This window comes from Podarcis cretensis (assembly GCF_951804945.1).
Source record: "Podarcis cretensis genome assembly, chromosome: 4".
NCBI lineage: Eukaryota > Metazoa > Chordata > Lepidosauria > Squamata > Lacertidae > Podarcis > Podarcis cretensis.
In genome coordinates, this window is record NC_137173.1 from 78,827,105 (window position 1) to 78,853,050 (window position 25,946).

Below are 25,946 nucleotides of genomic sequence, written 5' to 3' on the forward strand. Positions count from 1 at the left end.
ACTCTTCGTGACCCCATGGACCAGAGCACGCCAGGCACTCCTGTCTTCCACTGCCTCCCGCAGTTTGGTCAAACTCATGCTGGTAGCTTCAAGAACACTGTCCAACCATCTTGTCTTCTGTCGTCCCCTTCTCCTTGTGCTCTCCATCTTTCCCAACATCAGGGTCTTTTCCAGGGAGTCTTCTCTTCTAATGAGTGGGCCAAAGTATTGGAACCTCAGCTTCACGATCTGTCCTTCCAGTGAGCACCCAGGGCTAATTTCCTTCAGAATGGATATGTTTGATCTTCTTGCAGTCCATGGGACTCTCAAGAGTCTCCTCCAGCACCATAATTCAAAAGCATCAATTCTTCGGCGATCAGCCTTCTTTATGGTACAGCTCTCACTTCCATACATCGGAGGAATTATACTCCTGAGAAGTAGAATCACTCTGGTTAAAATATTGTCAGCATATAACACTTTATTTGCTACCCCAAAGATGGGAAATACCTCAGCAAGAGATATGCAAAAACCATCCATGCACTTTTCAGCTGCAAGCATGCACTTTTTTCTGGATACAATTGCATTTGCAGAATTGGAGGCTTTGAACATTTCTAAAGCAGGGCTTGCAGTTCAGCTGCACGTTACACGTTGCTTCGTGGAATATGGAGTTTATATTTGTCTTTAATCCTGTCAGGATTGCGAAAGTGCCGCCAACTGCGGGGGGGGGGACCCATCACCCAAACTTAGTTTTAAAAGAAATCTGTGGAGAAAAGGGAAGGTGAAACTTGAGTGGAGTTACTAAGAATTAAATATAGGGCTTTGTTTCTGCGGAAAATAGCATTTCGTGTTTGGAGCCAGCCTTGCCAATTACTGAAATGTGTCCCCCTCCCCGAACAGCTTTCTGCCTTAAAACAGTTCCCCACCCCTTCCCCTAATGGCTGGACAATGCTGGGAAAGGGATGGGGGACTGTGGTCCAGCTGTGGCTTTTGATACCATACCATCTAGTGATTATAAGTTTCTGAATTGGCTCTGTGATTTGGAAGTTTGGGGCATGGTGATATAGTTGTTCCATTCTTAACTTGCAGGGCTGTTTCCAGTAGGGATTTTTTTTGCTTCATTCCCTGCTTGTCGCTTCTGCTGTGGGGTACCCTCCACTTGTCATTTGTACTTTCAGAGATGTGGGGGTTTGGCTGACATCAGAATTAGGTGAAGTGCTGGAAGTCTGGGCTTTGTAAAAAACAAAACAAAACTGGATGATGGTCAGTAATGGGAAACTCAGGTCTAACAACATGGAGTTTCTGTGGGTAAACAGTTCACAGATTCAGAGAGATGGTATTCCATCTGTTTGTGATGGCTGTGCACTTCTCATGGACCAAGTTTGCAAATTGGGGTGTTCCTTGAGCCGGTTTTGTTGCTGGGTGCCCAAGTATAAAGTACCTTTTACTGATTTCCTTTCAGCTGTTTCTTTTTGGAATTTTACGTATTGAATTGCATTTGGGGAAAGTCTATTCCTAATCACCATATTCGGCAAATAACTTTTGCAATTAACTGACAGTACCGACTTGTATGACCCAAAACTATGACTCGATAATAAAACAGCTGGCCAGCCTTTCTCCTATATAACAGATAGGTTAACAGAAGAGCCACTGCTTTCAGCATTTCTGTTCCTTCATCCAGAGAATACCAAGAGTTTAAATTGCTGAAATGAAGTAACTAATCAGCAGAGCCTGTGAATGTGCAAAAACATGTGAAGGCTTGGTATAAACCTGCTTTCGTTGCAAATCGAGTGTTGCAAACTATAATTAGAAAATGGCAGAAGTCTGCAGAAACAGGTATCTTTATCTTCTGCCAAAATATATGGAATGAACAGTACAGATTTCTTCATAGCACTGAATGTTGCCAGCTAAGTCAGTGCTGCTGAGATGTGTTTGTTTGTTTGTTTGTTTTTGGGGGTAATTGATCAGGAGGCACTGACTCTCGACCAGTGTTAGAAACTCCGATATATAAGCTAGGTGCCAAATGGCTCCTTAAACCAGGGTTACGGTCGCCAAAACTGAATGACTAGCTGCCATTTGGGGACCAGACGGCTCAAAAGTCCTATTTTTCAGTACAACTTTTTGGTTCCTGAAATTCGTTCTGATTGGGCAGATAAAATACCATGGATAGAATTCTACTGGATGTGTTGCTAGTGTGTGAAAACAGTCAAGATCCAAGGATCCCTAGGCATGTATCTCCAGATGGTGGAGATGTCAGGCACATCATGGCACCCGGGCATCTTCACTTGGTTACAAGTGGCTGATAGCCAGGTGCAAAATGCACCTGGCAAATTTTGAATGGTGCTCCTGACAGCAACCCATTTCAGATATTATGACTCCTGAATGCCAAATTCTGAACCAGTATTGTAATGTATTTGAAACTTTATTCGTAAGAAGATTCAGTACTAAGAAACATAATTTGTTACAAGCTTTCATGAATTTTTATTGAATGCATCTGCTCCCAGTTCAGTTAAATGTTGACCTTTTATTTGTAATACAGAAGCAAACATGGTCATGGGCTGCATTCCCTTCCATGACAGTATGTGGTCCCATCAGAGCTGACCAGAATCCCACCATGGTCCTTGCTGTATGCTAGGCCTCTGGTTCTTAACTCTTGCTCTGCTTGTCATAACATTGAACATTTTGCTAGTATTGCACAAATCTTTACAAGCAGTGAGTTTCCTTCCTTCTCTTCCATGTTGAAAAGTTTTAAAAGTACCGTAGTTCTCACAGTGGTCAAATGTTTGCAGATGTCGAGGCATTTAATAGAAGGTAGGTTGCAATCTTCAATTCAAGCATTATTTCACTATTGAATTGTTAGTTACTGGAACATATCAAGTGCCTTGTTTTGTTGAAATTGGTTCATGGGTTTTTGTTGTTGGTTTAGGCTGGTTCCTGATGTTAATTGCACTCTCTCACTGTTGTTAGAAGGGACTTGTTATAAATATTTGGAAATCTTAATTGCTAGAAGTGTACATTGAAGTGGAAAATGGCTTAGTCACTGCCACTGAATGCGGAAATAATGAGGTCATTAACCTGAGATATGTACTTTGTCCAATTACTACCCATTCTCTTGATAGTAATATCTCTCCAGTTACCATCTCTGGTTCCTTTTAATAGTGCTGTGTATGTTGATACACAAGACATTGTTCAGTGGCGGTCGGGAAGTTTTCATCATAGATCAGACCGTGGCCAGCTTCTACTGCAGACTGAAGTACTGTTTTCCTGCAATTGTATCACACACCACAATAGCTTGGTTTCTTTGCTGTCACTTTGCCAGCTTGCATGGCCACTGACTTTTAGGCTAGAGGGAAGTCTTTAGTTACAGTTCTTTAGATAAGCACACGGAAAGATGGGAAAGGGAGTTAGCTGTGGAACGTATCGGGAGGAATCACTGACATTTTCCTCATTTAGTTAATGTGACACTTGAAGCTCCGTAGATTAATTTGACAAGCATCCTTGTGTGTCATTCCCACCCACCCCATTCCTCCTGCTGCAGTTTCAACTTGGGTTTGGTACAGCAGATTTTTGTTTATGCCATTTAGGTGAATAATCTGCCAGAATGCATCAGGTATGTTCAGCTACCCCTAGACAGGCGTTTAACTTGAACTATTTTCGGTGTGTAATTAAGCAGTGATGTAGTCAACCCAAAATGGCATGTGCGAGAGACAACTGTTTAGAATAGGATTTATTTTTAAAATACCTTGTGTTTTTGTCTGTTCGTATCAGAATTATTTCCTTTATGTTAACCAAAGCACTTTAACTAGATCCTGTATCAAACTGAAAGCCTGGGGAGGGGTCAGATTCTTTCCCACTCTAGTTGTAGTCCAAATATATGTGTAAGATTATGGCTGGATGGTTTTTTTCTATGTGTTGTCCTTGTTTTTCCACAGTTGAAATCCCAAACAGCGCTTGAATTCTGCTTGTCCCAGATAAACTGAGCCATAATGAAATTCACTACCTTCAGAGGTTTACAAGCAAAATAACGTGTGTGTGTGTGTGTGTACAGGGAGCATTAAAGAATAGTTCCTGTGTTAGATCTTTATCACAGTAACATTTGAATTTAATATTATTGTTTGAGCTGGTGAAAATTGTATTACTCCTTATGCTGCTAAAAGGTAAAGGTAAAGGTACCCCTGCCCGTACGGGCCAGTCTTGACAGACTCTGGGGTTGTGCGCCCATCTCACTTAAGAGGCCAGGGGCCAGCGCTGTCCGGAGACACTTCCGGGTCATGTGGCCAACGTGACATCGCTGCTCTGGTGAGCCAGAGCCGCACACGGAAACACCGTTTACCTTCCCGCTGGTAAGCGGTCCCTATTTATCTACTTGCACCCGGAGGTGCTTTCGAACTGCTAGGTTGGCAGGCGCTGGGACCGAGCAGCGGGAGCGCACCCCGCCGCAGGGATGCTGCTAGCTGTTTAATAAATACCTTGGTACTCTGTTGCAGGTTTTGAAAGTGTTGTGCTTCAAAACAATGCACTCCTGTGGGTTTTATTTTATTTTAAGTAATTGTGAGCTCCTTTGGCTGCTGCAGATCAGACACGACTAAAAGCAGAATAGGAGGTTATTAGGTGCACAGTACCTTTAAAATCTGAAATGCTGTGACATTGAATATCCTGTGTTGACTCCTATCCAGAACCATACCTAGTGAATTGCCCTATTGCTGTACTCTGCAACTGAGATCTCAGTTTGGCTGCACATTAGCAAGTTGCACGAATTTACTGCATGTCACAATGTAGGTCATGTACATATTTTAGTGTCAAAATTTGCCAATAAAATGTGCACAAATAATTTCGTATATGTATTGCGCACGATCACACCATTTCTTGGTTTAAATGGTTTTTATTCTATGAAATTGCAGTGGAATCGGTTTAAATGTTAATGGGAGCCACGCAGAACCTTTAGACAACCAACTTTTGGTACCTTGTTTCAACTTCTTTCTCTGCAACTAAAATGGATTGAAAATCTGTTGGTTGCATTTTTAAAGAATTGTTAATCCCACAATGCAATACTAACTGGTTATAAAAAGAGTAATTTCCTTTTCTATGCTGCCAACAGTTCTGTGTATATTCATTCTCTAGTGACTTCGGAAAGAAATGCACTGAAAGGGCACATCAAAGCTTCATTTAGTAGCTACCCTTCTGAGAAGAAAAGAAGCTTCTTAAAAAGTTACTTTTTCCCCCTCTGGCAGTTTTCTGGCATCATAGAACAATTCCTCTATGCCTTCATTATTTTGTTGACACATCTAGGACTCGACTACATTGGCAAAGAAAAAACATTTTATGTGTGTTATTTATGCATTCTAACACGGTGACACCAGAGGGTGCTGTGGAGTTTTGTTTTGCCAACCTGATTTCTCATGCAAAGTTTGCAATGTGTTTAACCATGTTTTGTTTAATGCTTTTTAGAAACTTTTATTTTATTTTTTTAACAGGTTTGGGGAAAACAAAGCGGAAGACAAGTGCCAGAGACGCCTCACCGACCCCTAGTACTGATGCAGAGTACCCATCTAACGGTAGCAACGCCGATCGGATTTATGATCTGAACATCCCAGCGTACGTTAAATTTGCCTATGTGGCAGAAAGGGAAGATGAACTCTCTCTCGTGAAAGGATCCCGAGTCATTGTTATGGAAAAGTGCAGCGATGGCTGGTGGAGAGGGAGTTACAACGGACAAATTGGATGGTTTCCTTCAAACTACGTGGTAGAAGAAGTCGAGGAAGCGACTGCCGATTCGCCAAGTTTTCTCAGCTTGAGGAAGGGAGCCTCCATGAGCAATGGCCAAGCCATGAAAGTACTTCACGTTGTTCAGACATTGTACCCCTTCAGTTCTGTCACAGAAGAAGAGCTCAACTTCGAGAAAGGCGAAACCATGGAAGTGATAGAGAAACCTGAGAATGATCCGGAATGGTGGAAATGTAAAAATTCCCGAGGGCAAATTGGCCTCGTTCCGAAAAACTATGTAGTAATCTTAAGTGATGGCCCTACAAGTAACAGTTCCCACCCGCCTCCGATAAGCTACACAGGGCCCTCTACTACAGGACGGTTTGCAGGAAGAGAATGGTATTATGGGAATGTTACTCGGCATCAGGCAGAATGTGCTCTAAACGAACGGGGAGCGGAAGGGGACTTCCTTGTCAGAGACAGCGAATCTTCGGTAAGTGGCACCCATTTCAGAATCTGAAATTTTGCAAAGTGCTGTATTTCTATTTTGCAGTGTATCGTGCAGGTCTTATGAAATAGTATGGAAAGTGACCATTTCTCTTACGCTAAAGAAAGTGACCTACATCTCAGAATACCTTATATTGGTTAAAACTAATATATAAATATATTTGTTATATGCACAGGCAGAGAAAAACTGAGCAAACCAATCTAGTATATGATGTGCAGTACATCTTAAAGGAGAAATGCAAATGGAACTATTGGTGTCATTTTATACTTCAAAAACATTTGAATGCAGGTAGAGGTTCTGTTAAAAGCTTCTACAGCAACTTTTCGGAGCCTATAAATTATTTCGCAAAACAAGATCTTAACTATGCTGATGCACCTGAGGTCAAAACAAAATATTCACGTGAAAGTTTTAATTGAGTTGGATTGTTAATACATTTTTTTTGGTTTTGTTTTGTTTCGACTAGAATTATTTCCTTAATACAAATGAAATTCCAATATTGCAGTGTGTATTCTACATGCGAGCAGACTGTGTAAGTTATCTCAGTTAAGTTCTCCTTTGCTTCTGGCTTCTTCATCGAAGTAACTTTGAAAGCTTCTAAGACAGAGGCCAGCAACCTTATCAGAGGATGGGCCGGCCGATGCTCGTCCGTCCAAGGATGGGCCGGAGTGTGGGCGCACGCACGCTCTTCTGAGTTGGAGGAGCATGCGTGCGCACACACTATTTCCTGCGCTCCGACCCGGAAGTGCGCCAGAAATAGTTTGTGTGCATTCACACGAGTGCTTCTGCGTCCCACATGCGTGTGCACACGCTATTTCCGGCGCACATCTGGGTCGGAGGAGCGCCCGTGCGCATGCGCACAGGCAGCATCAACCCAGAAGTCGCTCACAACACCGGTAAGAGTGGGGGCGGCAGAGGTCACCATGGGCCGGTTTTAGACAAACTTCGTGGGCCGCTACTAGCCCATGGGCCTTAGGTTGCTGACTCCTGATCTAAGAGAACAGCCATGTTTGGTCTCGCAGCAAAGAGTAGAATTACGATCTTAGGCATATTTGGGAGTAATCTTCCTGAAATCTACGCATAGCTAAGGAGTCCTGGGGCACCTTTCAAAACGGACTACAGTGGTACCCTCGGGTTACATACGCTTCAGGTTACATACCCTTCAGGTTACAGACTCCGCTAACCCAGTAATATTACCTCGGGTTAAGAACTTTGCTTCAGAATAAGAACAGAAATTGTGCTCTGGCGGCAGCGGGAGGCCCCATTAGCTAAAGTGGTGCTTCAGGTTAAGAACAGTTTCAGGTTAAGAACGGACCTCCGGAACGAATTAAGTACTTAACCAGAGGTACCACTGTAATTTATTGCAGCAACAGCTGTCATTGGGTGCAGCTGAATAACCTTCAGCTCTTTTTCAGATGGGCTTTTTATTCTCGCCACTTCCTGTGGGTTTCACACAGGCTTTCCCCAGCTACCACTTCGAGATGGACTGGATCTCAAATAACAATGAATGAAAAAGCCAGTGTGTTTGGGTGGATTACAAATCTGTACACGTCCCCTGCTTATTTCAGAAGTTATTTTAATACGGTTTCTTAATTTGTTCTAGCTACCTTATATCACACTCGAGAATTTTGTTTGTATATTATAAACAGGAGATATTCTCTCATGTGTCAAGCCGGATTACTGAATTTCCTGTATCATTTATCATGTGTGTCTCCTCGGCTGCTGGCTTTGGCAGCAGTTGGTGCTTTTAATAACCATTCTCTAGCAACCTTGCAATTAGCTCTTTGCCCAGGGCAGCTAACTATTACTGCAGGCAACTAGTTTGCCAGACCCGCTGCACAAGCTGTCCTATGTATGAGCCAGCTGGTAATATTTTCTCAGTAGTTGTGTACAAGACAGCTCAGTCTGATTGTTCTTCCCTGCATTTATTTTATTTTATTTTTTATTTTTTTGCTTTTGGTTTTTTGCACTAGCGGAGTTACTAAAATAGTCAATGGCCTAGTTTTACAGCTTTTCCCATCATGAGACTTTGTGTGTTCTGTTTTTTGAAGTCATCTTAAGGGGATAGCTTTGCTTGAGTGATCAGGGCATGAAACTCAGTCCAGCTGCAGTAGAAGCAGTCAAGGGAAAAAAAATTTGTCAGGCTTCTATTCCACAGCAAGAGAATGGAGCATATAAACAAGAGGTCTTATTTTGACCCTTTCAGCCTCCCAGGGGCAACGGGTGTGCTTTGTACCAGCCTAAGATTGCTTCCTGGGAAAGCAGGGTAGGACACCCCCGTTCTCTTCATTTTGCATTCCCCTATCCAGGATGAATAGGGACGCAGGTGGCGCTGTGGGTTAAAGCCTCAGCGCCTAGGACTTGCCGATCGAAAGGTCGGCAGTTCGAATCCCTGCGGCGGGGTGCGCTCCCGCTGCTCGGTCCCAGCGCCTGCCAACCTAGCAGTTCGAAAGCACCTCCGGGTGCAAGTAGATAAATAGGGACCGCTTACCAGCGGGAAGGTAAACGGCGTTTCCGTGTGCAGCTCTGGCTTGCCAGAGCAGCGATGTCACGCTGGCCATGTGACCCGGAAGTGTCTCCGGACAGCGCTGGCCCCTGGCCTCTTAAGTGAGATGGGCGCACAACCCCAGAGTCTGTCAAGACTGGCCCGTACGGGCAGGGGTACCTTTACCTTTTATCCAGGATGAATCATTATACTTACCTTTTAAATTGCTTGTTTTAAAACATGTAAGGTGAAATAACATAGTATACAATGCCAATAAAAAGGATACAACATAAAGGAGGAAGAATAAATGTGTGAGGATGTACGTTGGCCTGAAATTTACAAATTCCAAGGCAAAAATAAAATATATTTTCTACATTGGTATTTGAAGTTAGACTTTCAGCTTCCTATGAAAGGGATGGCAGAAGATAGATAAGGAAGGAGCTAGATCTTATGCTTGACATGAAGTAGGACTGCAAGATACTGAGGCTCCCCAGAACCTTCTAGGGCAGCTAGAAAAGCAAGGGAAAATCTAAAGGTCAAGGGACCCCTGACCATTAGGTCCAGTCGTGACCAACTCTGGGGTTGCGGCGTTCATCTCGCTTTGTTGGCCGAGGGAGCCGGCGTACAGCTTCTGGGTCATGTGGCCAGCATGACTAAGCCGCTTCTGGCGAACCAGAGCAGCGCACAGAAACACCGTTTACCTTCCCGCCGGAGTGGTACCTATTTATCTACTTGCACTCTGACGTGCTTTCGAACTGCTAGGTTGGCAGGAGCAGGGACTGAGCAACGGGAGCTCACCCCGTCATGGGGATTCGAACCGCCAACCTTCATATTGGCAAGTCCTAGGCTCTGACCACAGCGCCACCCACGTCCCCTAAGGAAAAATCTAGCCTTGTGCTAATTGCTTCTCACTCATACTCTGTGTTCCTCACCTATAAAATATGAGATTAATTGATTTAACTAGCTGTTCGTGCAGCACTGCTGCAAACCTTTTAGAATTTTGCTCTAGCATCCCTCGTCAGATATAAAGTAAAATTTGTAGTTGACTACACAGGTTATCCCATTTTGTGATTCAGGGAGCAGTTCATTTTGCCCCTGAGCCAGTATTTCCCTTATGGTCAAGCTAATGTTCCTCTAGCTACTGGGCTACTACTAAAATGAGGCTGCATTTTAAGCCGTATTTTAATTAACTCTTTTCCCTCCCATTACATTTCATTGTAATTTATATTTGGTGTTAGCCATCCTGAGCCCAGCCCTGGCTGGGGAGGGCGGGGTATAAATAAAATTATTCTTATTCTTCTTATTCTTATTATTGACCTTGCGGGCTGGTAAACTCCATAGATGATTCCATGTGCAAATTAAAATAATAGGTTAACTTAAATATTTTAAAACAATGTAATAAGTGTTTAAGTAAAATAAATATAAATAATGTTTAAACTTGGTTAATAAAGCCACATCCATTGACCAGAGGCTTCCAGAGGGATGCAATGCACATTTTACTGCATGTAACAACACAAGCACAGCATTTGCCGTTTTGTTATTAAATCCCTCCAAAATATTATGCAACGTATAATATTTGCAACTTTTTGTGTTTAGCACACTTTAACGTACATCCTCTTATTGGTCCTTAAAACCCTGTTGTAAGGTGAATTTTTATTACCATCCCTTCTTTCGGATGAGGAGAGGGTGAACAAGACAGCAGTAGCTGGTGAGTCCATGGCTAAGATGACATTTAAGTTGCCATTCACTGTTCATACGTAGCTCCAGGCTCTATGCCATTCGTGATAAACTATTAATTAATGAAATTAAATAAATAATATAATTAAAACGCTGCCTTTTGTGAGCTTGGGTTTAGAATGTGAGGTGGGGGAGTTGAATCCTGAAATATGGAGGCATCTACAGTCCTTCACTTCCTCCTGGAGTCCCTGCCAGCAGCTCAAGATCTGTGGAGGTGTTAGGAGACCTTAAACTTTTGTGTGTATGCTCTAACTCTGCCTCTTCTCCCCCGCCCCTCTCCATGGCCTTTCAAAAGATAGTTGTATGAAGTGGTGAGCATTTTCTATCCATTGATGCTCCCCATGTCTTAGGTCTCTGCCTCATAAATCTCTTCTGCCCACGTCCATGCATTTGCAATCCCCCACGAATAATCCTTCCATAGGCCTTTAGTTACAAAGCAAATTTAACCTTCCCACTGAATTTCAGACAGGGCAGGAAACCAGCTGTGGCTCCAAGTACCCAAATTTGCTTTTCAGGCAACTTGCTACCTATGAATTCTCAGTTCTCTCTGCTGACTGACTAAGAATGTCACCAGAGTGTTCCAAATACGGAACGACCAAGTTCAGAACCTGCTCTTACAAACTAGATGCACATTGCACAACCATTGTGATGGACAGCTATCAAGAGGAACTTCCTTGAAAGTGGCTTGTTGTGTGGTACCGGTAAATTAGTCTAAGAATCAGTCTAAGTACAAAGGCAAAGGCAATGTTCTTTTCTGTTGGAAGGTGGGCCATGGTATACTCTGGTAGCTCAAGAACTGTCCACAGCTCAAAAACAGAACAGAGAGCTATAGCTGCTCCCTTAGTTAAAATAATATGGGGAGGAAAGTTTTATTCTACATCTTAGAACCACATACACTGGAAGGATCTACAGTGAAGCCTCATACCACAGTTGAGGGGGAATTAAATGTACATAGATAGAGGTTAAATACATTTTGACTGAGTGGATTGGACTACAGTATGCAATTTTCAGTGTTTTGATTCTTCCAGAAGTGACTTAGTGCATTACTTTGTCTACAAAATGAGGAAATGATTGAGGCTTTTGCTGAGAAGATCATGGTTATGTGAGAAAGCAGACAGCAGAATCGTGGGCTGGAATGAAATTTTCTGTTTTACCTTAGTCTACAAGAAATAGTGGGAAGAGGTGCAAAATAGGGCACACATTCTGCAAAATCATAATGTGACTAGCATTACCTTTTTTCTATGAAAAAGTGAGTGTAAAAAAGTGAATGCAGAAAATGTAGGTGCGTAAGTAACCTTTTGCGCCATAAAGGTAAAGGGCCCCCTGACCATTAGGTCCAGTCGTGGCCGACTCTGGGATTGCGGCGCTCATCTCGCTTTATTGGCCGAGGGAGCCAGTGTACAGCTTCCGGGTCATGTGGCCAGCATGACTAAGCCGCTTCTGGCGAACCAGAGCAGCGCACAGGAATGCCATTTACCTTCCCGCCGGGGTGGTACCTATTTATCTACTTGCACTTTGATGTGCTTTCGAACTGCTAGGTTGGCAGGAGCAGGGACCAAGCAACAGGAGCTCACCCCGTCGCGGGGATTCGAACCGTCAACCTTCTGATCGGCACATCCTAGGCTCTGTGGTTTAACCCACAGCGCCACCCACATGCCTTTTGCACCATACGATTTATAATATTCAAGCACTTTCCAACAATTTTATTATGAAGCAACTTCCTCTTACAGTAGCAGGTGGTGGGTTTTCATTGTGTTTTGGTTAATCCTTGTACAATATCATCACACATATTTGTTTAGGTTATTATGCCAGTGTGGATGGTGCAGGTCGGCTCTTCATTATAGCGCAGGCAGAGTCTTCTAGGTGCCGCTTAGAGGCATTGACCCCTAGCAAATAACCAGTTCAGATGTGCCCTTAAAAGTGCCTGTGAGCTACTATACAACTCCAGAAGCCCCAAGCATGGGAAAGATTGCGTGCGAACCATCCGACTGTAGCAGCTATGTCCAGTGGGAAAAGGAGCAGAAATATCTGCCAAGAGCTGAAACGAAAAAGGCAAACAGACGCAAAATATAAAAATAAACACTCTTGGAACAAGTTCAAGGCAGACAGAAGGGAATAGTTTTAGGCTGCATTTTAACTTCAGTGCAGTATATAGGATGAGAGTGCTAAGATGCAAAAAAAAAAAAAAAAAAAAAAGAGGTTTTAGACTTTAGTGGAACTATTTGCATTGTAGGGGAAAACAGTAATAAACAAGCTGAATTACTTTTACATTTTCTTCAAGTTTCCTGTGTTACCTAAAATATGAGCCCGTGGTGGGGAGGAGGAGAGCAGGAGCCTGACATTTTTGCAGCAGCTGTTCAAGTTCTTCAGATTCTCCTATTTGACTGTGCTTCTCTCTCAAAAGAACTAAAGTGCCTTTTCGCTGCTTTTTTTTTTAAATACGTAAGAGCCCCAAAAGGATCTCATTTTTGTAGCCTGATGGAAGAAAAGTGACGCGTACTTGTATTTTATATGTAAATTTAGGTAGTAAATCTTGGATCTGGGAAGACGATCATTGCTTTAATGTCAGTCCTTGAGTAGGAACTCATTTCAAGTGACAGAAAAGCCCTATTACGTTTTCCCTGTCTGCCTTGTTAATAATTAGGCTGGGGCAGTTGCACATCTCCTGTTCAAGGTATTCTTTCTCTCTCTCTCTCTCTCCCTTCCCACCCTCTTTCCCAGACAATTATCTGCTGCCACCATAGAAAGAAGCCACAGCACAGTGCTGATGTTGTTGCCCTAATACCGTGGGAAATACAGTGCAATCGTGGTGCAGGTGTCTCTGGCTTGCAGTGTGGTGAGCCAGTGTGGTGTAGTGGTTAAGAGCGGTAGTCTCGTAATCCTGGGGAACCGGGTTCGCGTCTCCACTCCTCCACTTGCAGCTGCTGGGTGACCATGGGCCAGTCACACTTCTGTGAAGTCTCTCAGCCCCACTCACCTCACAGAGTGTTTGTTGTGGGGGAGGAAGGGAAAGGAGAATGTTAGCCGCTTTGAGACTCCTTAAAGGGAGTGAAAGGCGGGATATCAAATCCAAACTCTTCTTCTTCTTCTTCTTCTTCTTGCAGTCTTGTTTCCTTACAGCTCTGCCTATAATTACTTTTACTTTAATATTATAAATGGCTGCTCTAAGGCTTTCCCACTACCACAGTCTTCGGGAGAGCACTAAGGCAGTTCATACCCAGTCAGCTCTCGAAGGGAAGACCGGGGGAGCTGGTCTTTTGCCCTACTATTCATCTGTCAGATACCTATTTTGACAAATGACACATAACTTACATTTTTGTTGTCACATAAATATAATATAAAAATTAGGTTCCAGTCGCCAGTGATGTCACTTCTCGTACTTAAGTTATGATTTCCATAAATTAATCCCATGTAATTTCAGTGATATGTTTTTTTCCCAATAGAATTTGTTGCTGGAAAATGACAGAGATTGTTAAGCCGTTTTAGTTATTTAAATAGAAAAGCCTAGAAATTTTCTTGATTCTTCTGAGACATTTGCTTCCTATCTCATTTTCATATTTTGAAACACACACACACCACCTTGGATTACACCAGTAGGGTAACACAGTCGTACCTTGGTTTTTGAACAGCTTAGTTCTTGAACGTTTTGGCTCCCAAACGCCGCAAACCCAGAAGTGACTGTTCCAGTTTGCGAACTATTTTTGGAAGCCGAACGTCCGACGGGACTTCCGATTGGCTGCAGGAGCTTCCTGCAGCCAATCAGAAGCCGCACTTTGGTTTCCAAACATTTTGGAAGTCAAACGGACTTCCAGAATTGATTCCGTTCAGCTTCCAAGGTACAACTATAACTTGATGTTACAGTTCATGTTCTATGTCTTGGTTCCAGGTAGTTGTCTAAGCGTACTTATTTCTTCCTGGTGTGGGGAATCAGCCAGAAGTGTGTAGGCTGGCTGGCAATTTAGGAAAATTGGGCTGGATGTGGAAGACAAAATGTCTGGAACAGACAGCTACAACCAGAGGGGTCTAAATCACTGGAAATTCCAGATTGCCTGGATAGTGTAGTGAAAAACCTCCACCCATGAACCAAGTGTAATCCAAAATAACTGCCAGTAAAATTTATGTTACTGCTTTTTAGCTAAGAGCAATATATAGCTTGGTCGACCTCATTGTTAAGGTGGGGCTAAAGATTTGAAATAATAGGCAATTATCAATTAACACTGCGTTGTTTTTCAGTAGATACTGCCAATTGAAATTAGTAGGGAAAGAGGTGCTTCTTTATATCCTCCTAATCTTGTAAGCATCCTAAGTAATGGATATATTCTTTTGTTTCTTACCTAGTTCTGTAGCTTGAAAGAAGCTCTTGGCAACCCATGGCTGGGCACACAAACTTAAATGAATTGTTTTGTCTGCTAGTATTTAACATTGCTATTTCTCCTCATTTATACAACCCTGGCTTAATACATTGGCCTTAAATGTGTAAAAGCAGATGGGAAGTTAATTGTAGTAAACAAAATAAATCTGGCACAGAAATGCATATCGGGAACTCGTCTACTTTTAAAAAGAGGCAAAAAAAAGTATATAATATACACACTAAAAAATAAAGCAGGTGTTTGAAACACCCATTCCTGAAGAAATGTTGGCAGCTCAGTTTATGGTGGAATAAGAGACACCGATTTTAATTACCTTTTTTTTGGAAGTAATACAGTACTGCAGATGTGCCATGTTGTTTAAAGTTAAATAGGATGAACTGTTAGATCTTTTTATATGTAGAAAAGCTACTTGCTACAGAATAAATCAAGAAAGGCCCTCTTGTGGCCATGAATTCAAACGGCATGCTGCTTTAGCGAGGCTCTTTCTGCATAGAAATATTTGGTATTTCCGAATTCATATAGACATACTTCTCTTGACACTTGTCGGCCTCTGGCTTTAAACCAACAGTGTTTGCATTCAAGGTGCATAATTTATATCTGTATATGGTGCTGTTGAGGTTCTTTTGCTTAACTGAAGATGCTGATTATGATGATAGTAATTCATATTTTAAAGTACCCAGTGCGCTGAGCCCAGTGGGGGGAAGCTCACTCGCAGCTCATTCACCTCGTTACATAGCAGGCTTTAAAACTGCACATTTGATATTATCCTTTAACACTTCCTTTCCTTTTTCTCTTTGCAGCCCAGTGACTTTTCAGTATCTCTAAAGGCATCGGGGAAGAATAAACATTTCAAGGTGCAGCTGGTGGACAGTGTCTATTGCATTGGGCAGCGTCGATTTAATACTATGGATGAGTTGGTGGAACACTACAAAAAGGCTCCTATCTTCACCAGTGAACATGGGGAAAAGTTATATCTTGTGAAAGCACTTCAGTGACGTTGAAGATGGACTTGGGCCTATTGGGGGCCTCTTATAACTTACAAGCCTTAGGTCCTAAATTCACTTTTATAGAGCAGAGCAGTCTACGCCAGTCTGAGACAGTCTTCAGAGAATGACCTCTTTCTAAAGTATTTGCTCTGTTGATTATATTCTTTCTCTTTTGTTTCCCCACCCCATTTTTTTCTTTTTTCTTTTTTTCTTTTTCTTTTTTGCTTACTTTGTCTTTTTTTCCTCTCTCGAAAATTTGGTTGCTTCACGTTTTCCCTCAGGTTGAAAATATCACTTAAGTGGCCATTCTTCCCTGGGTTCTACGCTCCTCTCTTCTGTGTACGTTTACATAGTTAGTTCACATAAACAAGGGGTTTTTTTCTCAATTAAAAAACAGTGTTAACTTGTTCAGATAGCTCACGCTGGCAGAACTCATCATTAAGAGACTGGGCACAGTTTGAATGCACTGAACCTGCAGCTAACTAAGTGAAATATAGTAGACATAACAATTGTGGCTGTGAGTTCTGTAGCTATTTTGCTTACCAAGTAGTATACTCCAGAAATTCCTAGTTTCTAGAAGCACTCTTTACATTCTCTACTCAGCTATTACATTGCCTCCTTGATTCTTTGTGAAGAGTACACTAACTAAAGCATTTTGTAATAGTACTTCTTAAACTACTACGGTAAAAATTGTAGTAATAAGAAAACTATCTAGCATACTTTGACATGTAATTGCAACAGAGATGTTTCATTGAAAGTTGATTACTTAGAGAGTCATTGAATTGTAATGGTTGAATGTTTTGGTAATCTACAACCAAATGTGCCATCTACATAATGCTTTCTTTTCTTGCCCTTCTGCTTGTTTGAATTAAACAATTATGTATTTAATTCTTAAAGTAATATGTATCTGTAGCTGATTGACACTAATACAGACATTTAATAAACATAGCTAATTATGGGCGGGTGGGGCTTCCAACACATAACATGCATACGTTTTATATATGCATAACGGAACAAAAATTCAGGGTTTACAAACGGTGATGTGATTGGTAGTAAGACACACAGAATGTTATATGAAGAAAATGCTTTCGTTTTCCTTTTTCTTTACTTTTAACCTTCTTATGGTTTTAAATATAGTCTTGATGGCACATTCCTGAAAATTGAAAAGAAAAAAAAAAAGGACCTTGATGATCCCAGAAACTTGCTTACCCAGCTTTTTGGATATTGTAATAAAAAAGGTATCATGTGAAGATGGAGTATTGAATTTATCCTTGGGTGATGACCTTAAGAGTCCTATAGCATGATGAAATGTGGTTTAATGTCACCACTTATATACTGACCGTGAGATTTAGCTAGTTTGATCAGATTGGCCAAAACAAATTGCAATGTTCTTCTTGTATTTAAATCTTGAATTCATGCCAAATGTATGGACAGTTGCTTTGTTTGATTTCTTTGAATTCTAATATAATACTAACGTTGGGGAACTGCTGCCTGTACTCAAAGGGCCTCTCGCTGCAGTAGTCTTTCAGGTTCTTTTAACTCATGTCAGCAATGGCCATTGTACCTGATGGTCTTTTCTATATGTAAGTTACCTTCTCAAGATGATTAAAAGCCCACCACTCTTGAATTAGTTCCAATAGGCTTAGATGTCTTTAGAATGGGATTAGACAATTTCATGGGAAATGGGTCTATTTGCTGCAGTGGCTAAATGGAGAATCCATATTCCATCCTTATTCCTCTGGACACCGGTTGCTTGTGCAAAGGTAGGAGGACAAACCGGTAGCGCAACATGATTGCCTTTTTGCAAGCTTCCTGGAGGCATCTGGTTGGCCAGTCTGGCAAAGAAGATGCTTGACTAGATGGACCTTTGGTAGAATCCAGCAGAGCAGCTGTGACATTCATCTGAATTTTACTAGGACACAGCTCACTGGAGTCATCTTAGATTCTAGCCCAGAGTATGTGTGTTAAACATATTTAGGCCACAGTAATTTATTCTGAAGTGCTCACATTGATGTTGATAGAACTTCCCTACAGTTGAAGGAAGGCTGGATATTTACAGCCTTAAACTTCAGTGGTGCTAAATAGACTTGAGTCCAAGTATGATCGCCATTCTTATGTGCCACAGCTGTGAATGTGCTCCATTGCCAAGGGTCAGGCACAAATAAATTTTGAAGCCAAACCAGGAAATTGCCCCTTTAGCCTGGCAGAAGCTGGTGGCAGGCACATGAGAATCAGTTGACAGGGGATCCTTTTCTCCACACGGCAAATTTCTTCCACCATTTAAGGACAGGATTAAGCTATACATGCAATAAACACTTTAGTGAAAACAATTTCAGCTCATCTGATATGAATGTGGGTGATCTAGTCTTATGAATGTCTAATGTATTTTGAATAAGTTCATGGGCTTCGTACAGAGGTAGATCCACAGACATTCACCATGGTTTGTTTGCTTAAAAATAATAATACTAGTTTTAAATTGTATTGCTTTTCATTTCATTTTTTTCTGTATTTATCTGATACATTCTTTTTGAATTGCTATGTTATATTTATTCAAGTTGAATAGTCTGAGTAAGCACTGTAGTTGAGAATATTTATGAATGAGTAAGAATGCAGTGCACCAAAACTTTCTGATTCAGCCCTATTGAACTTTATTGCAACAGTGCTTGTGTAGTTCCTTATTAATTATGTTGATCACTTACTTAAAAAAGCAAACCTTTAGAGGTTGGGGTACTGAACTCTATAAATTACTTGGGTTGAACAGGATGCAATAAGTTTTATACAATGAGCTGTTGTTCTCCATGTTGCTTTCTATTTTAATACGACGAAATGTTTGCCTTTGTTGTTAAAATGCATTGATTGATTGAGCTCTTGATAGTGAGATGTGAATCCTTTTTCTTCGAACAATTGGTAGCTTAATTTATCACACCTCAAATGCAAAATAAATAGCTCAGATTATTTCTTCCAGTGAGTAACAGCTTGACTTTGTCAGCAATGAATTCAGTAACTGAGTTGATCCATCTACAAACTGGTTTTAAATTCTCCCTGGTGTTCCTCACCACTTTGGTATCAATCTCAAAAAAAATATTTTAAAAAATGGTCTTTTTGCAGGCATAAAGGTTTGGGGTTTTAAAACCGGCCTCTTTTTTGGGGGGGCGGGGTTAAATACAGAAACCATAAATTCATTACAAAACATTTAAAGTTATTAAGGTCGCATCTTCTTTTACAAAAAAAGAGAGAGTTTTCATGATGGTGAAGGAGGCCCATTTCACATGTTCAGCCATCGAAGTGGCGCAGTCCTTCCATGTAGTTGCATCATCAACAGTTTTCATATGTTAAATTTGTTTTTTGAAGGCTCTCTGTATTCTCCCTTCAATAGCAAGTTTCTATCGGAGATGTGGGGATGTTTTCAAACCTATGAACTCCCCACATGACAATGGAGTTTGTTCCAGCCTGAAGGGACATGGGAAGTTGTCTTACTACCCTTCACCAGTTTTTCTCTGCCTGTAGTTTTGTTTGCTTGCTTGTTTTGGAACATAGATAGACAGACAAAAAAGAGCTAGCGCAGTTACCTCGGGCTTGATTTACAGTTGCTTTGCGATGGATGGCAGTCTTCCGCTAACTGTTGGTGATTCTGAGAGATGGTTTTGGGGAGGGAGGTTCATCCTTCCGTCAGCTTTCAGACTGGTTGGCAAGGTGCTTGGCTTGGTTTCAAAAAGAGAAGCCATTGCTCCTGTTATTATGTACAAACCTATTTCTTTAGCATTTGAACCTGTTCTTCTGACGCAGTGATCCCTTCTTTGACTGTTGCTGAAACAAAGGTGGAGTCTTTAAGAAAATAAGTTTGCAGACAGATTGGTGGGGAGTAAGGAGGTGGAGCCTGAGGCCTCCAATAGTGGCAAGAGGGAGGCGTATTCCTATGCATAGGTTATTTTCTGTTTGTGAACTGACGTTGTATAGCTTAATTCACTTTACTATACCCATATCTTTTTCATCTTTATGCTCTTCTTTTCTTGCTTCAGAATTTTACCAGTGTCAAACAGCTAGGTCAGGCATGGCCAAAATTGGCCCTCCAGCTGTTTTGGGACTACAATTCCCATTGTCCCTGACCACTGGTGCTGTTAGCTAGGGATGATGGGAGTTGTAGTCCCAAAACAGCTGGAGGGCCGAGTTTGGCCACGCCTGAGCTAGGTGTTCTCACTGGACGTCCACAAGAAAATTACACAGCGAATAAACCACCATTGTGCCTTCTGCTCACAACTTTAGCAGAGCCTTACGCTTTTGTGTCATCCAGAGTCAGTTGTCACGAGAAGCAATGTTTAATGCTATTGCAATATGATATTTTAGCTTGGAAGTAAATCAGCAACTATGCTGCCAAACATTTGGTATCTTGTTTTTGTGCCCTTCCGCATACGTGTGTCATCATTAATTTTCATTTCATTTCTTTACTGCTTAATATTTTTACGAATAAATCTCAAAGCAGCTTATAAAGCATTAAAACATCAGATGAAACAATACAGAATAAAACATTAGTGAGGAAAGTAAAGTATGACATTGCAATTAGTGATATGCATACTGTAAGTCATGGTTTGGACTATAACTAACCATGGGTTTGCTTGGAGCCAGAGAGGTCCCACTTTCTTCACCTTTTGTCATGTGGACTGTGTTTTTCATATAGGGCCCTCCTACTTTCCTCCCACATTTTGAGCACTGGGGGTCTGTCACATGTTCGCTGAGCATCTCTTTGACCAAATATCTGTAGAGATCTAGTATCTTTGTGAAATGTATTTTGCTTCATAAGGTAGAATCACAAGATGCACATTTTTATCATTTCAGGAATGTGAAATATATTTTCATTTAGCAAACGATCCAGGATTTATGCTGGATTGTAATAATATCTAACCCTCTAAAAACATCTTAGTTTCCTTCTGGCATGTGCCTGTCACAGAAGTGAGATTGACAGGCAACTTTTTTGTATGCCAGTTTTTTCTTTCCTTTGGGCCGTTCCTTCGAACTTGCTGAGTTTGTCTTGGAGCATAATGGATAAAACAATACAAATGCTTTAAGGGGGCTGTAAAAATAAAGCATGTTGGGGTCATAATAAAAGAATTGTGCTTTGGCTCTGTTTCAAACAGGAATAATAATTCAAAGGACTTTAACGCTGGGTAGTTTCATACAGTCTTTCTGTACAAGAAATTGGAGTATAAGAATGTCCCAAAATAAATACATGTTGACAATTCTGGGGTACCTTTTTTGCACTGTGGATTTGGAGCCCAACAACTGAATTAGACAGATTAATATATCAGCACGATAAATGAAACAGTATTTGGTAATTGGATGCCTGTCTTTTCCCAAGGAAATTGCCTGTGTGGGCAACTTTTTACAATTTAGCTGCTGGCTTCAATGAGAGTACCTTCTAGTTGTATTTTTTGTCCTTTGACTGTCTTGCCTGATGTCCCTCTTACAGTATTGTAAATTAATTTTATTATATTCTCCTTGATCTTTATTTAATTGCTCATAATAGCATTTAATGGTATTGTTGGTTTTTCAGATATAGCCTGTTCATTTGTCTTGATGTGAAAAGGAAATCAATTCCAGTCATTGTTCCCTCTGTGTCTAGTAGATGCATTTCAGTCTTTAAAGTTGTGTAGTAGGATACTACTATAGAGTGGCACAGAGGCTGCAGTCCTTTTACAAAATGGCTTTCCCTCATCTCACACGAACAGTGACAGCTGAAAGAAGCAGAAGAAAATCAAACTCATGGTTTGTAAGTCCGTGTTTTAGAAGTGTTCCTCTTGGTATATGAAATGTGGTAGTACCACAGCTTCCTGGTTATCTTGATGAGTTTCCCTTACCACAATCTGAAATGCCTCCCTTAGCAGTGCTACTTGCTGCATTGATGCAAATACCACAGAACTCCCTTCGTCTGCCTAGGCCACCAATATAACTTGGGCCATTTATTTTTGTCTTAAGAATCCTGAGGTAACTAAAATTTTGCTCTGAGAAGGATAAACAGTGAGTTTTGGAATCACGGGTGTTAGGAGCTTATCTTCAAATTAGCGGTGTTGGGGTTTTCAGGAATTCTGAGCACTCAGTTTGACAAAACAGCACCAAAAGGAAGCTGCTCTGAATGTTAAGTGTTTCTCAAGCTCCCTCCCACAGCAATTTGTATCAAAAAATCAATTTACTGGACAAATTTGCTTCCTTACATTACTTGTGAAAATGAGAAATGAAATGTTGTTTTTCTTCTTCTGTGAATTAAGGTGAAGGGACCTCTTTGCATTCCTCAGAAGTGATGATCTACCAATTTCCAAAAAGATCTAACCTTGGTTTTACTTAATGGGTGCAAAGTGAATTTGACAAGGAAAATGGGCATTGTATTACATTGCAAAATGACACAAAAGCAGCAATGTTGATGTATAATGGCATGTATATAATTTATAGCAGTTATTGCAATGATAGCACTGTTGCACAATACAGGGGTACCTCGGGTTAAGAACTTAATTTGTTCTGGAGGTCTGTTCTTAACCTGAAACTGTTCTTAAACTGAGGTACCACTTTAGCTAATGGGGCCTCCCGCCACGCGATTTCTGTTCTCATCCTGAAGCAAAGTTCTTAACCCGAGGTACTATTTCTGGGTTAGTTAGTCAGCGGAGTCTGTAACCTGAAACGTCTGTAACATGAGGTACCACTGAATAGAATCGTTGGATCTTAGAATTGGAAGGGACCCTGAGGGTCATCTAGTTCAATCCCCTGCAATGCAAGAATCTTAGCTGAAACATCCATGACAGATGGCCATCCAACCTCTGCTGAAAAGCCTCCAAGGAAGGAAAGTCCGCCACCTTCTGAGGGGAGACCATTCCACTGTCTTACAGCTCTTTCCATCAGAAAATTCCTGATGTTCAGTCGGAATCTCCTTTCCTGTAACTTAAAGCCATTGATTCAGGTCCTATCCTCCAGAGCAGGAGAAAAGCTTGCTCCATTTCCCATGTGGCAGCCCTTTATATACTTGAAGATTGCTACCATATGAGTAATTGCTGTATGCAACTTGATTAAATGTCTGAAAGCGAAGAGTAACATTGTAAGGCTTACAGAAATGTCTACATACCCTCCAGAAGCAGTGACAGATATCGGGTAACCACCAGAAACAAATGGAATACTGAGGAGTGCTGACCCAACTTGTTTTAGTGTACAAGAAATCCTGAAACAAACTTTTATTTTCTCAAAATGCATAAATTTGATCACTTGGAATACACATTTTTCTACTGTTGCAAACTTAGAGTGAGGTTGCCATGACTTTATGGAGCATACCCAAGATGAACAGGGCAAGTATCTTCTCGATATGTGTCCGTTTCCATAAACTCGTCAACACAGAATCTTGAAATCAATACAGAATCCAGAATTTACTTGAAGATATTATCTCGTGTGTGTGTGTGTGTGTGTGTGTGTAAAATAACATCCTGCTTCATGGCTCCAAAATCCCCTAAAAATAGTTTACAAAAGAAATAAAGCCACACTCATGTCTTGTGCTAGGACAGAAATTCCATACTGGCTATAGAGAGCCTGGATTATTCAGGAAGCATTTCCTGCCATTGCCGTCGTCATCATTCCCTGGTCTCGTACCAGGCTGCACTTCTCATCAAAATCCTTTGAGACGAGAGAACAGCTGGAGCTAATTCCAGCCTATGGCAGGAAGTCTTCCCTTGTTCCCTTTACAAATCTAGAAACTTGCAGCCAACAGCTGTAGCTCCTCCCTGGCCAGAAGGCAATAACATATTGTGAACTTGCTAAAGTATACTTTGAATTTCTTGGATGTTTGTCTGGAGAAATGCGCACCTGAAAATTTCTGTTTGCTAACTCACAGGTGTTTGTTTTAGGCTGCTCAGGACAGGTAGGTAGCCGTGTTGGTCTGCCGTAGTCAAAACAAAATTTTAAAAATCCTTCCAGTAGCACCTTAGAGACCAACTAAGTTAGTTCTTGGTATGAGCTTTTATGTGCATGCACACTTCTTCATTTTCTTGTCAGCTCACTGTTTTTAAATGGTGTTGTAGGTGGAACCTGCAGCAAAATCTTGCAGGCCAAAGTCCCACTCAGCCCACAGTTGGTTTGAAAAAGGGTTTGTCTTGTTTCCCAAGACAGACAGATGCCAACCACGGTGCAAAGGAGATGGACCTTTTGAGGGCTGAGGAAGAGTTTGCGTCTTTCAAAGGCAATTTGGTTGAGAAACCACAGACTTTCAGTAATAAATGGGATAGTTATGGAGTATACCTCATAGTCATAGGCCCAAGACAAGCTTATAAATGCTTCCAGTGATCATTTGTTTCTGCCTTTCGGAGAAGAGGAACATGGCATGTTGGTTAATTGCGCCCAGAACGAAGGTGAGTTGGGAGGGAAACCAGTTCACATTGCATTAAAGGACATTAGTGTTTGGGAAGGCTTAACTGATAGTTCCCACTGTTTCAGAAGTGTATCTATCAGGCAGCCCTCAAAGGCTTTCTCCTTGAAGATGAATGTGCTACTGACTAATGACATATTTCACCAGCTAAGGCTGAGGAGGTTGTTTAATTAAAACAGAGTAGGTAGCACACATTACATCAAACATTTATTTTAGCTCTGAAGCTTGTGAAATGCATGGTAATAGATTAATGCAGGAATGCACTTAAAGGGGATTAATGACTTCTGTTAAGCGGGCGATTATTCATTTTCATTTAAATGCATTGCTCAGAGAGTTCTATAAATTAAAAAGAAAATGGCTAAGGAAACAAGGAATTCCACAATTGATCCATCCCTTTGCACCTGTGACTTAGAAAGTTTCGTCCAAATACATTATTTTATCTCATTATGAAAATATTTACAGCCTTTTGTGAGTTGGCAGAATCTCAACTGATTTTCTTTCTTTTTTTTAATACACAACTTGAAGGTGTGCATCAACAGAAGTCTAGCGCCCAGATCAAGGGACGTAATAGTACCACTCTATTCTGCCATGGTCAGGCCCCTGAAGTACTGTGTCCAGTCCTGGGTGCCACAGTTTACAAAGGATATTGACAAGCTTGGAACGTGTACAGAGGAGGATCTAACTCTTCATGGGGGAAGAGGTGGAATTCATTGTACACATTGATCAAGTGTTGCTGTCTCTTGATTATGACCCAAAGCCACAGTTGGCTGATATGTGCAAACCACCTGATTCCCCCCACTCTGCTCTTTTCAAGATAGAATGGAAGGCTGCAGCTCTGTGAATTACTTAAGCTTGTCCACTTGCCAAGAGATGATTGTTCAATTAAAAAGATTGCATACTTTGCATACCTGAAAAGAGGGCAAGCGGAGGGAGTCCCCAACCCTGCCAGAGAATATCTGGGATTATATAACCTATAATGTATGTGTATAAAAAAGCAGGATTCCTTCATTTAAAAGTCCACAGTGTCGTTTAAAGTCTGAGATGTTTGACTTGTATTTTATAAAATTTGGGATACTATTCAACGCTAAGCCACAGTAGTCAAAAACAATTCATACTGCAATAACAATTCAATTGTAATATTAATTCAGAAACTCCTTGCAATTCTTTTAACACGTTCCAACTGCAAATTTAGCAAACTACATCATTTTTTTAAAGTATTGGATGGTCTCTTGCGAACTGCCCTGGGATCTTCAAATGAAGGGCAGTATACAAATTTAGTTTACTACTACTACAACAACATTGTCATCGTCCTCGTCATCAACAACAACATTATTGCTGGGCCATACACATTTGAGTTAGAAGTGCATTTGGATTCTACTTTATTTGATGAGTTATTCGGCGCACTGTGCTAGCAAGAAGATCTATAAAAGGCTTGTGGAATGCTAGAGAAAAAAGCTAATAGAAGAAGCCAGTGCTTCTAACCTCTCCACAGGTGAGTCTTTTTCTTGTTATAGGGCGTGGTGGAGGCATCAATCTCTTAAGCATCATAGTTTCTCCTTTCAGACCACTGGTTGATCATTAAAAAAAAACAAAATACATATCCTGCCTTTCTGTCAGTAATGTTGACAATTTAAGGCAGCTAATAGTTTGTAGGTTGCAGCAGCCTTAGCTCAGACATTCCATAACCGACTCGACTAAGGCCTCCCAGATAAAATGTTGGTGTACAATAAATGTGGGTGGTCTTTCGCTAAAGTACCTCTGGGATTCTTGTTTTTTAGGTGTATTTGCTTCT

General features: G+C 41.2%; 1 protein-coding gene and 2 long non-coding RNA genes across 6 annotated transcripts in view; 2 read left to right on the forward strand and 1 right to left on the reverse strand.

Moving 5' to 3' along the window:
* NCK2 (NCK adaptor protein 2) overlaps nucleotides 1-17,012 on the forward strand; it is an 84,694-nt gene extending 67,682 nt beyond the window's left edge. For all 4 annotated transcript variants that reach the window (XM_079972926.1, XM_079972927.1, XM_079972928.1 and 1 more), the window contains 2 exons: nucleotides 5,451-6,172; nucleotides 15,577-17,012. In XM_079972926.1, coding sequence (XP_079829052.1) covers nucleotides 5,451-6,172; nucleotides 15,577-15,771 — 917 coding nt within the window. In that variant the 3' untranslated portion in view covers nucleotides 15,772-17,012. The remainder of the gene's footprint in view (nucleotides 1-5,450; nucleotides 6,173-15,576) is intronic.
* Nucleotides 12,095-19,448, reverse strand: LOC307214428. Its single transcript, XR_013838075.1, has 2 exons — nucleotides 19,332-19,448; nucleotides 12,095-12,444 (listed from the first exon to the last, which is right to left on the reverse strand). It is a non-coding gene; the product is annotated as an uncharacterized lncRNA (long non-coding RNA).
* A 32-nt stretch (nucleotides 19,449-19,480) lies between these two features.
* On the forward strand, nucleotides 19,481-21,242 carry LOC307214505. Its single transcript, XR_013838167.1, has 2 exons — nucleotides 19,481-19,601; nucleotides 19,633-21,242. It is a non-coding gene; the product is annotated as an uncharacterized lncRNA (long non-coding RNA).
* Nucleotides 21,243-25,946: the final 4,704 nt, after the last annotated feature.